Genomic DNA, 12,028 nt, shown 5'->3' with positions numbered 1-12,028 from the left:
AGATACATATTAAAATACCTTCAAATTCAAAATATTAGTCATGTCAATTACTTAAAAAAGAACACCTATCATTTTAGACAAATTAGTAAGGAAAGTGATAAAGCAACTAGTAAATAAAATAAAACAAGATTTATTTGTTTAACTAAATAATCAGTTGAAAAGTAAATTTATATTAAAAATAATATTAACGGAAGTGCGCATCTAAATTCATCAGGCTGGCTGCCGGCTGGTCGCCATATTAGTGGCGAGCGAGTTTTGGGTTTTCTACAAAGAAATTCGTCGGTGGCGACGAAAGGGAGTAAATTGTACTCCCTTTTCTGTGTTGAAGTGATATCTACCTTTATTACCCGTGGGTATAGCTTTATATCAAAGGAAAAGATATTTTTTCTTTGTTTCGTATTATAAACATGGCTTTCTAAAATGTCGGTCTTGCACGTAATATCGTTATCTCCTTGCGGAGTATCCCGCTCAGCTATTGTTGTGGATGTTGGAGGAATCCAAAATGGACAAGAAATCTTCGAACCGATCTTCTCAACCACAGTCGAGGGCTTCAGCCATCGACTGTAAAAAAAACACAGGTGAGTGAATAAAGGTCAAGTCACATCACTCACCTCTCAAATCATTTGCGTGACTTGTTGCTATTCATGAAGTTACATTAATCCCAAAATTATGTTCCTAGCCCTAACTTATGAAGTTCCCAAATAATTGGCAATTTTTGCATGAGTAACCTTGAAATTTGAAAGAATATTTTGTAAACACCTGATGCAATTTTGCAAGACACACTTATGAATATCCAGTAGTGGTACACATAATCCAACATTGAGCGCCCAACTCACCATTTATTATAATTTCTCCAGATTTGACGCATAAACCTTGGCCTCGGAATAACAAGAAACGTGAAGGACCTGCAGGTGCTCCCAAAAATGAACCATATCGCAAGAATGTTCCAGCACAGCGTGGAAGGGGTGCAGTTGACCGGAGACCACGTCCTCGTCCCACTGGTTTCAATGTGGGTGGAGCGCAGAACACCGGGTAAGTTGTATATTGTATTTATTGCGTTTGATTGTCCTTTTTACTTATAATAAGTATATTTTTTTTTATGTTTATAATCAAAGATTACACATTTTAGTCTACAAAGCCTGTGATATATTAACAGGTTAGAAGATGATCAAGAGCCGGAAATCGGCTCGGTTTTTGTGCCTGGAAGCAAGAAGCAAAATTTGAATCATTTGCTGAACTTCACGTACCCAACCCGCCGAGAAGCCGAGCACAGGGGACCACAGACTCAAGGCCGCCGCCCTCAACAACAGCGCGAAAGAGTTGTGATACGTCACGAACATGATCTCTACTTACGAGCTTAGTGAGTAATTGGTATTTTTTATTTTTATAACAATTTATTATTTTTAGTACTAATCATGATAAATTAGGTCAACAAAAAAGTCTGTCAGTCTGTCAAGTCTGTCTGTGAAGGAACACTCGCACAAAAAAGGCTTTCATGAGTCAATAATATTTAGTATAGGTGACAAATGTGAAAAGAACTCTGTAATCATTACCCAACTGCGCCAAGAGGGTTATTTACCTTTGCTAACTAATTTTATATGTCTATTTCAGTTGTCAATTTGTGATGAAGAAGGGTTGGGATTATAACGTGAATTTGCTAGATCCTGACATACCTGTGAAGTGGGAGCAAATTGAGGAAATTGTAAGTAAATTAATTATACATTCTGTCTGATTAACATTTATTTAACCTGTTGAATGCCAATGGTTCTTTCAAAGTAACCCTGTTGTTTTATGCAAGAAAATTGCTTATTTGGAGTCTATGATGTCATCACATGACAATGATCATAACTGTGCTACCAACCTTTTATTGGTTCAGGTGTAAGTCAAAATGAACCATAATCATCATTTCATCATACAATAAATATGTTTAACAAAATGTCTCAATGGTCAGGAGGCACCTATTATGTTATAATAACTATGTCTCTTTTAATTCAAAATAAAAAGTTTGTGACTAGATAGTAAAAAGCACTGCTTTACTGTTTGAGCGTGCAGGTGGCTGTTTTTACGCGATATATCAAAGAGAACCGTCAATTTCATTGTTATCACACTAACAATGTGAAGTAAAACATTTTTTTAATCACCAGGTAGTGAGAAGCACTGGCAAGTCGGAATGTCCAATCTGCCTCGGCGCGCCAGTGGCGGGGCGCGTAGGCCTTTGCGGCCACGTGTACTGCTGGGCATGCGTACTACACTACGCGGCAGCCCACGAGAAGCAGCCGCCACCCTGTCCAGTGTGCGCCGCGCCCATGCACGTGGCTGACATGAAGCCCACCCGCATGGTGCAGTGGGAGTCCCCGACTGAGGAAGTGAGTTATAACCAGGGGCCTGTGAGGCCACGTGTACTGCTGGGCATGCGTACTGCACTACACGTTGGGGCACGAAAGGCAGCCGCCACCCTGTCCAGTGTGCGCCGCGCCCATGCACGTCGCTGACATGAAGCCCACCCGCATGGTGCAGTGGGAGTCCCCGACTGAGGAAGTGAGTTATAACCAGGGGCCTGTGAGGCCACGTGTACTGCTGGGCATGCGTACTACACTACGCGTTGGCGCACGAAAGGCAGCCGCCACCCTGTCCAGTATGCGCCGCGCCTATGCACTTGACTGATATGAAGCCCACACGCATGGTGCAGTGGGAGTTCCCGACTGAGGTAGTGAGTTATAACCAGGGGTCTGTGAGGCCACGTGTACTGCTGGGCGTGCATACTGCACTACACTTTGGCGCACGAAAGGCAGCACCGCGCCCATGCACGTGACTGATATGAAGCTCACCCGCATGGCGCAGTAGGAGTCCCTAGTTGAGGAAGTGAGTTATAACGAGGGGTCTGTGAGGCCACGTGTACGCAGCGGCGTACGAGAGGCAGCCGCCGCCCTGCCCGGTATACTCCCGGTCCAGTCACTAGCTAGTAGCTAAGACAGTAGCGCCGGTAGGGAGACTCGTAATTCCACTTACTAGAGCTACTGTAGAGTAAGAACCCATAACACACTAGTGGTGCCAACTGGTGAGGATGAATCCAGGATTTGAAATGTAAGTGCCTGGTTCGAGATAAATCGATTTGATAACCTCTTTTTTTTTTATAGAAAACACCTGAACTTTAATTATTTAAATTGAACCTTATTTACAGGTAACTATGCGCTTGGTGCGTCGTCTTAGAGGCACTACGACGGTCGAGATCGCCCCACCGCGTGGGCAGTTAGCTCAGAATCCACCAGAACCTGTGCAGCCTCTTGAAAATGTCAACAGTGCACCATATTCAAAGTTCTTCATGGCTAATAAACAACAGGTAACATTCCTACATCATGAATTCATAAGATTTAAAATAGTCCTAAGATTTTCATTTTAAACTATGGAAATTTCTATAATATCTAAACTGCTTTTTTGTGCAGGTGCAAGAAATATTGGCAAGAGAGCGCAAAGAAATCCAAGACCAGATAATGGCGGAAATTGATACAACTGAAATTGTATTCATGGAGCAAGCCCTAGACATGCTCAAAACTAAGGAGATGTATAACGAAGCCCAAATAGATGAACTTACTGTAGTTGAGACACCTGAATGTACAATACCAATTGTTTATGAAAAACAGGAGGTGAATGAAAAGAAAATTGACTGGTTTGATGTTAACGATGAAGGCGCAGCCAGCATTGAGGTCCTTCAAGATCAGATGCAAGATCTTGAAATAGGACTAGACTCAAATCTAAATCCAGATGCCCCGTCCTTTGTCCATGGTGACTTGAATGATAACCAACCTGAGGAGTTCCCATTGATTGACTATTTGGGTCCTGAAAATGAGAACGAAATTAATGAAGATGACAGCCCAACCGTCACAGATGTAGACAAACAAAATCAGTCTAAATACTTTTACTTTTATCAAGGTAATTAACCAAGTTCTTTTTGTTACATTTAAATGTAATTATGTGGTTGTAACTGATGACTATTTGATTGTTAACCAAATAGAAAACTATAACAAGTTTTAACATAGCAACAATGATGACTTCTGAATATATAACTTGACTTTTACTTCACAGCTGAAGATGGACAGCAAGTGTTCCTGAACAGTTTGAACGTGCGTATTCTGAACGCTTCATGGGGAGCGTTGGCTGCAGCGCCCCCTATAATCCGCGGCAGAGTGCTGCATCGTGAAACATTACCACTTACTGCACAGGTAAATGATAAAATTACATAAGCAAATTGATAATTTTGTCCAATGACCCCAAGCTACCCATCCTTATCGCTCGCGCGTAAATTATGTTGCTGTCGCGCTCGCACACTCACTGCGACTATACATAATATTTTAATTTAAAATGTACTAAATATAAGATAAATGTTCTAAAAATATATGTACTTGTTTTTAGACTCGAAAACACATGCCGTATACATCTCACTTGCCTCTAAATTGTTCATTCGACATAGTTGAAATGGACCTTCAACCACCCTATGTGACAACTACAGCACTGAAGTGTTTTGCAGGTTTGTTATTAGTTATTTCGAACATCACAATCATCAGCTATTATTTTGTTCTCTTACTATTCCTCAAAAGGTTTGCTTTGAAATTAAAATAGAAATGATTACATAATGAAATTATGTTTATTTTGAGAATTATTAGCCAAGCAAGAGTTAATCTGGAAGATATTTTAGAAAGAAAAAAAGAAACATTTATTGCCATGGACATCACAAAAGACAAAAGAGGTAAAATAAAAAAAAAAGCAAATAAGACAGAGGTGACATAAAACATACAATGAATGAGCAAGTAAACTAAGCAGTGCCACCCTGTCGCACAGCGATGCCCATCGCAATGGGACCCCACTCAGCATATGCCGTGGCCCCCGGTGAGGGAAGCCACGACGCTGGTTTTCAGTGTGCCCCATGCCTACTAGTTGTCATTTGTGATTCTATAGAACCTTCAGTTTACACTACAGATTTGGATAGTTTTCAAAGCAACCCAACCACCCCTATTTATTTACTAGTCCCGTATTTCCTATTGCAGAAGAGTTAGAACGTCGCGCCCGGAACCGTGCGCGTCACGAGCGCGATGAAAAGCGTCGTGAGAGGGCATTACGCCGGGCCATGGAGGGCCCGCCGCGGCCTGACTTCTCCTCCGAGCTGATGTTCCCTCCCGCGGCCCTCGGCAGCCCGGACCCTCCTATATCCACGTCTCTGGAGGCCAGTCCATCCACCAGCGCTGTATCGCCGCCGAGTTCGGGACCTTCGTTTGCTAAGGTGATTGTTATGCCAGAAAAGGACTACATGACGGAGCATCGGGGTCTTTTTAGTGAGTACGCCTCGGTCTTCTGACTTCTCCGAGCTGATGTTCCCTCCCGCGGCCCTCGGCAGCCCGGACCCGCCTATATCCAAGTCTCTGGAGGCCAGTCAGGCCACTGCAGGAAGACCAAAAAAATCTCTAATTTTACCTACACTCCTCACCCCAGCCAGACGTGATGGTCTATCCCGTCCCGCCTATTCCAGATGGAGCCTGATGATCGAATATTTCTCCTTTAGACGCCTCTAACGACAATAACGGGATGGTTCCATTTTATTTATTTGCTTTGTGGCGAGCTGTTGGTGAGTAGCGACACCACGGAGCCAGTTGTTAATCCGAGTGCTCCCGAGAGTCGGTCAAGACCCTCGTCTTCGGCTTGCCGAAGTGGAATCCGAGAGGGTCTGCAGGACTTTCACCTCTGGCTTGCCTTAACCGGCCGGCCAGAGTGGAGTCGCTAGAGCTATATGCTCCAGGGGTGGAAGTGTTAAAGGGCATAACGCCGCGAGTAACCTCGGAGAAAGCGCAGCACACCTCTCTACACCCCTGAGCTGGCAGACGCCAATGTTGCCCCTCAGTCCGGTCTATACGACTCATGACGCCAGGGGGGGGGCATTTAGTCGCTGGCTAGTCACCGCCTGCCATTTTTTCAGTCAGAGACTATGAACCAGGCAGGTGTCCCGTAGTCTCCATCCATAGCCCAGCAACCAGTCCCTCCATCCTTCATCCATAACCCTAGTCCATTCTTCAATAACTGCAATAGCTCCTGTGCACAAGCTGGGGATGGTCTCTGGCTACATCCCATGATATAGTCAGAGACTAGATCCAGCATGTGCACCACTTTCACTTTTGTCGATTATTTGGCGCTTAAATCGGCCTCTACGTGTTGGATCTGTATCCCCACGCAAGCCTTATAAAGGACCGGGCCACTTTTGACCCGTGAGCTCCAAAGCGTACAAACATAATAATAATAAGCCTTTTATTTCCGAAACATTTTTACATTTTACATTTGACGCTTTCTTAATTTAGGATAACACTTATATAGAACAAATGCTTTACTTAAAATAACTTTCACAAAATGTCTAAGATTTCGGTGTGCCTATTGGCAAAGGCCTCCTCCAACTCCTTCCATTGCCTTCTGTCCTCCGCCACTCTCATCCATAGAGGTCCTGCGGTCAACCTCAATTCATCCTCCCATCTTAAAGCCTTGCGACCTCGATTTCTCTTGGGTCCACACTGTCAACCGTTTACACCACTTCTCCTTTTTACAGCGTAGCATATGTCCCGCCCATCTCCATTTGAGTTGATCGATGCGTGTCAGGATGTCTGTTAGTTTCGTTTTGCACCTGATATCTGTATTTCTGGTCTTGTCCATTAGTTTCAATCCTAGCTAGGATTGAAACTAATCAAAAATTGGTATGTTATAAATCCAGATGGCGAGTGCGAGCGGCACGTGGCGCATACGCAAGGCAGTGGAGCCGCCGCCGCCGCCGCCGTCCGACTCGCCGCCGGCGCCGCGCGCGCTCTGTCTCAGCGACGCCATCGAGGCTGCTCTCCACGCCGCCCCCGCCGCCGCCGAACCCAAAGGCAAGAAGAAAAAGAACAAACAGAAGCTCCTTTTCGCTACTGGCATGCAGCAGCAACACTGGGCCGGAGCCCGTGAATAATTTTGTTTTAAACCAACATATTCACTCAATGATCGAGGTGTTGTGGCCAGCGAACTTTTGTAGAACCAAAGCCGACCATAATCATGATTTCTCAACCCCAAAAATCCGCTGGCAACAATGTTTCGCTCTTTACTTTACATACTCCCTCTCGATAGCAATATTTCGTTTGTCGTTTGTCTTCTGTCCCTCATTTTATTCGGAAAAAGATATAGGTAGACACATCGCGACATGGCTCTGCATAAATAAATTGAGGCAGGATATAAATGGAGTCAGTTTTACACTTTGATTTTAAATAATAAACCAACATTAACTAGTGGCATCAAATTTTAATTTCCTGACTCGAATCAAATATTTACCAGAATCATCCTTTCATCATCTGGTTAGTTTCAGTCAGCGATGTATTTCGAATCATGTCGACGGGATTTATGTAACCATAATTTTGTCTTTTATCCTTGTAACCTTGTATCTTAAAATGCCGTTACACTTAAGTTTATTACACACTTATCACAATGCTTGCGGCACACGGCATCGCAACATTGTTCTGGCACTATTGCAGACATTTTCATGTGGATTGTGGACATATTTATCATATTGTATCGTATCATATTAATTATGCTCGAATACAAGTTGCGAGCCATGTACCGCAGCTTTTGTGAAGTGTGTACAATACTGGAATTTATTGGTATTTTGAATGTATGTCATGGAATCCATCCAAAGTCGTAGAGTGAACATTAAATATGAACAACTATTCATAAGTTAAGGAACGACTGATTAGCCTCGCATACTGTGCTTTTGTAACCATTACACGCGGGCAAGATGGAAGATTTTGCTGTCTTTGTGTTATGATTTTTTTATAAATCAGATGGATGTATAATGCTAACTTGCCTCTGAACCTTCCACTTCCCTGGAAATAAAATTATACTGTAACACAAAATTTGATAGCAGAATCCAAATAATTTGACACTATGTAAAAGCAATTAAAATAAATCCCTGCTTGCCTCTTGAACTATAAGAAGGTACTAAAAATATTACATGTAGGTATATTTTACTACCAATGCCACCATCATTAAAATTATGCAATAAATACTTTATTTTATGTATGTAATATGTATAGACTATTTTAATATCATAACTCATTGTGTGTTTGATTAATTACGTTATTCAATAATTGTAAAATGTAAAAACTGACAAAAGTGAAATGTTTTAAAAAGGGCTTAAAGGGAGCTAATTACTTTTAAAGTATTCATGATAACAATGTTTGTTTTACCAATGTCTGTGACTGTGTACGAAATAGCTTTGCAGAACATGTAAAAATATATTGGTAATAAAACTTGTCATGAACATTGTTGTTTTATTATTGACATGTGAACCCTGAGACTTGATCACAGCATTTAATTTTGTCGTTTTAACTTGGGCACTCCATGGTAAGGCAGGTTTTAACAAGGTTCTCCAGCAGCTGAGCTAATGTGATTATTATTTTAAACAACATAAAAGAGCCGAGACTTTTCATTCATTGGAAGGGACATTGGACCAAACACCACCCTCACTGAGCTAAATTCTTTGGATTGGTGCCTTGGATCCACTTCACCAATATGTTTACTGTAGTGTAGATCGGTCTTGAACAGTTATTGGGCATATTATTATAACATTGCGTCCAATAGCCAATGTCTACTCCTCTTTAAACACGAAAAAAGGCAAGGGGAATGAAGGGGTGGTTTATTCCCGTTGTCCCCACCAGTTTAAAATAATCAAAATTTATTACTTATCCCTTTCAGACCCGGCTTAAATAAGCGTGCGCATTGACTTAAAATAAAAATTTGCTTGGCAAAATTTTGTTTTTCGGAACGAAATCGGTACGCGGGGATCGTGCGTATTATGATACTTTTAATAAAAAATATAGGACCCTCTTGCGGGCAGTTGGTCGCCGGATAGCGATTGTGAAAGTTGTCAGAATTTTTCGGCGCGAACTCCCGGAGAGGTACGTAAACAAAAAAATAGTATTTTGCTAGTATTTTTGTTAAAATGTTATTAATTATTAAGTAAACATTGTATTCTAATAAATAAATGAAAAACCATTAAAATAATTTATAGTATTGCTTACTTAAAACTAACTTAAATGTAATACGCACTATCGTAACAGTTCGGTTTAAATTCATTTTTAAAGGGATAAAACGGCACGCTCGTGCGTATTGTTTTTTTGGATATTTAATTAAAATAATAGTCATTTTTTAATTTAACTCTTTAATGCAGCAGTTTAATTATCAGAAAACATTATCTTATGCTTATTAGGTGATGAAAATGACTCAGACATAAAAAAAAATCCATACGAAAGGTACCTTCTGCACCATTTAGAACACAAGAAGGAAGTAGTATGAAATGAAGTTATTTTATGCCAGCAATCCATTGATTTGGCTAGATCTGAGCCTGCAGAGCCATCAGGGAGTACCAGTAGTGCTCAATCCTCCGTAAAAATAACTTTAACATGTATTACGCCAATTGAAGAGAGAAAGGGGCTAGGATATGGAGTCAAAGGGCATATCTGTAAAATAAATGAAAGATATTGATAGATAATCAATATATTCGACTGTACAGACTCCAATGAAGTACTTTGGAAACTTCCTTGGCCATAATTTTATAGACTAGGAGCCAAATGCTTCAATAACTACTACTTGAGAATAACTGGGCGAGCCGTTAATACCTCCGTTGATGAAATGTGTGGTATGCTTTCATACATGGATTTTTTTCTTTCCCCAATTGTATCTGTTCTGGTGACTAAATATACGATAAGTAGTCATAGGTGACATTCTGAAGACGTTAGGATTCGCAACTTTGCAAAGCGTATTGAATTTTGTTCCCTATGATCATCCTACTTCTCTAGAGGACATACCTTTTGTGGAAAGTACAGCCTTCAAAGTCTTGCAAGCTTTTCAGAAAATGGATAGAGTGTCTAATAGTTACTAAATAGATGAGTAACTGTTATATAATGAGTATATGTTACTGACAGATGCAGGTTGTAAGAAATGAACCTTGCTCTGTTTGGCTTTTAACAGCTGGAAGACTGATGCTTGATTTCAGTATTTATTTGGATGCAAGTACAGCTTTTGCTGAGCAAGTGCAGGGTATTGGTGCACTAGTAATTATGTATACATAAGCGGTTCCTCCACACAGATCTATATACATCGATAGTTATTTCACCAGCGTCCGTCATGTTATTAGAAATTTGACAGTGATTGCCTTTGTATGGAACTAGCACCATTATCATGAATGGTATTATTCAACGAAAAACGGTAAATTTCATGTCTGACCATAAGATGAAAAGAGGAGAGTCCGAATAATTCGTGTTTGATGACTTGGGTCTCTTAAAATGGAAATACAACACATTTGTTATGACAATCTCCAATTGTTTCACCAGGAGCTCATAACACTTCAATGGTCATGAGTTGGAATGGTTTTATTCAAGTAAAAGCTGATTATTATTAATTTTTAACAATAATATCCAAAAAAGTGAGTCTTTTCTTATGGATTTCCTCTAATTTATTAATTATGCACGAGCGTGCGTATAGTGCACTTAGTCCTAACACGCACGATAGTGCGGGTACTTTTCTGAAAAATTGGAAAGTCGGAAAATTTTTATATTATTTTTCTACTCTTCCTTATGGACCAAATGTTACATAAAATCCGAAAAAACATAAATTTTGTGGAAAAAAATTTTCAGGTCTGAAAGGGTTATAGGTGTACCAGAATCTCATGGCAAATGGGGAAAATAAACTTTGTTGAGTGCAATACTGGGGAAATTGGATTAAACGATCTTGATACTTTTTATTTTTTTATTTATGACTTTAATATTAATGAACATGAAGTACGAATGGCTACCTATACATTTTATATCTTATCTGTATACTTATAACTTATCACTTCATTCAGAACTAGAAAACGATTCTAAGAACTCCACTTCCATTTCTTGTTCTTCAATAGATGATCAAGTTAAAGAGGTTTATTATACAGGGTGGAAAATGCCACCTGGAGGGAAAGTACTCTTAATACTGTAGATAGAAAATTTTACTGAAAGGAAACATTCCTTAATTTTTGAAAAAAAAAAAAGAGAACTGTATTCAAAGATTTTCGATTTTTTTTCGAAAATTCACTACTATACCATACAATTTTCTGTAACATTATCAAAATAATTTAAGATTTCATGGTTTTCCTTTCATTTGATTTATCAAGTTTGTTAGAGAGATTTCATCCTTATTATACTTAACCCTAACGATCGATGTAATAAAAATACAGGATGTAATTCCACCCTGTATAATATAAATCGCTCTTTCAGCATTTCAATTACTCAAACTAGCTTGATGAAATCTTTTTCAATTTTCTTTACATGGTCATAACTTTTTCACTATTCCTCTGCACCAATGTATGAAAATAAAACACCTGAAAACCCCGATAAAGCAGCTATTAGGTAAGAATAATTTAAAAATAAACATAACCCACCCTCCTTCTGACGCAGTTAGGTAATAAACTAAATGTATCAAAACATTTCACTCCAACCTACTGTCAACTCAACGACGCGCTTTAAAATCAAAGATTGAGTTTGAATTATGCCCTATTTTACAATACACATTGAAAACAATATGATTTGCTTGAGCTTTTTCGACTTTTTCACAAAAATAACAAATAGGCATGAAGAGATTACAAAATTTCTGCAGCGGCTGACAGATCTCTTGATTTACTTTGACAGGTGACAGTAAAGCCATAGACAATGGCCATATGAAAAACACACTTTTCCAATATTTTTGTTTGCCATGAGATTCTGGTACACCTATACTTGGCCTAGGCCAACTAATAGTCAGTAGTCTGCGCCTAGGCTTATTCCCCACCTGCCGGAGCAGTGGGGACAGTGGGAATAAAAAAGAAAGAAACCGATGGGGACAATGGGAATAAAACGAAGTTTAACGAAGGCCACCATACCACCACAGACCAATATTTCCTATAAATAGTTGTACACCTTTTGTAGAGGGTTAAATATGTGAGCTCGACTCGTATAGCTCA

General features: G+C 40.0%; 1 protein-coding gene across 1 annotated transcript; it reads left to right on the top strand.

Moving 5' to 3' along the window:
* Positions 1-131: 131 nt before the first annotated feature.
* LOC135071962 (E3 ubiquitin-protein ligase RNF10) lies at positions 132-8,320 on the top strand. Its single transcript, XM_063965868.1, has 11 exons — positions 132-578; positions 858-1,032; positions 1,157-1,360; positions 1,612-1,702; positions 2,145-2,366; positions 3,182-3,340; positions 3,444-3,930; positions 4,084-4,220; positions 4,411-4,525; positions 5,043-5,275; positions 6,746-8,320. Exons 1-11 carry the CDS (start codon positions 485-487, stop codon positions 6,977-6,979), a joined length of 2,151 nt encoding a protein of 716 aa, XP_063821938.1. The 5' UTR covers positions 132-484; the 3' UTR covers positions 6,980-8,320.
* Positions 8,321-12,028: the final 3,708 nt, after the last annotated feature.

The sequence above is a fragment of the Ostrinia nubilalis genome, chromosome 5 (genome assembly GCF_963855985.1).
Source record: "Ostrinia nubilalis chromosome 5, ilOstNubi1.1, whole genome shotgun sequence".
Classification (NCBI taxonomy): Eukaryota; Metazoa; Arthropoda; class Insecta; order Lepidoptera; family Crambidae; genus Ostrinia; species Ostrinia nubilalis.
The sequence above is the reverse complement of the archived record's forward strand: the minus strand, read 5'-3'. Positions and strand labels throughout refer to the sequence as shown.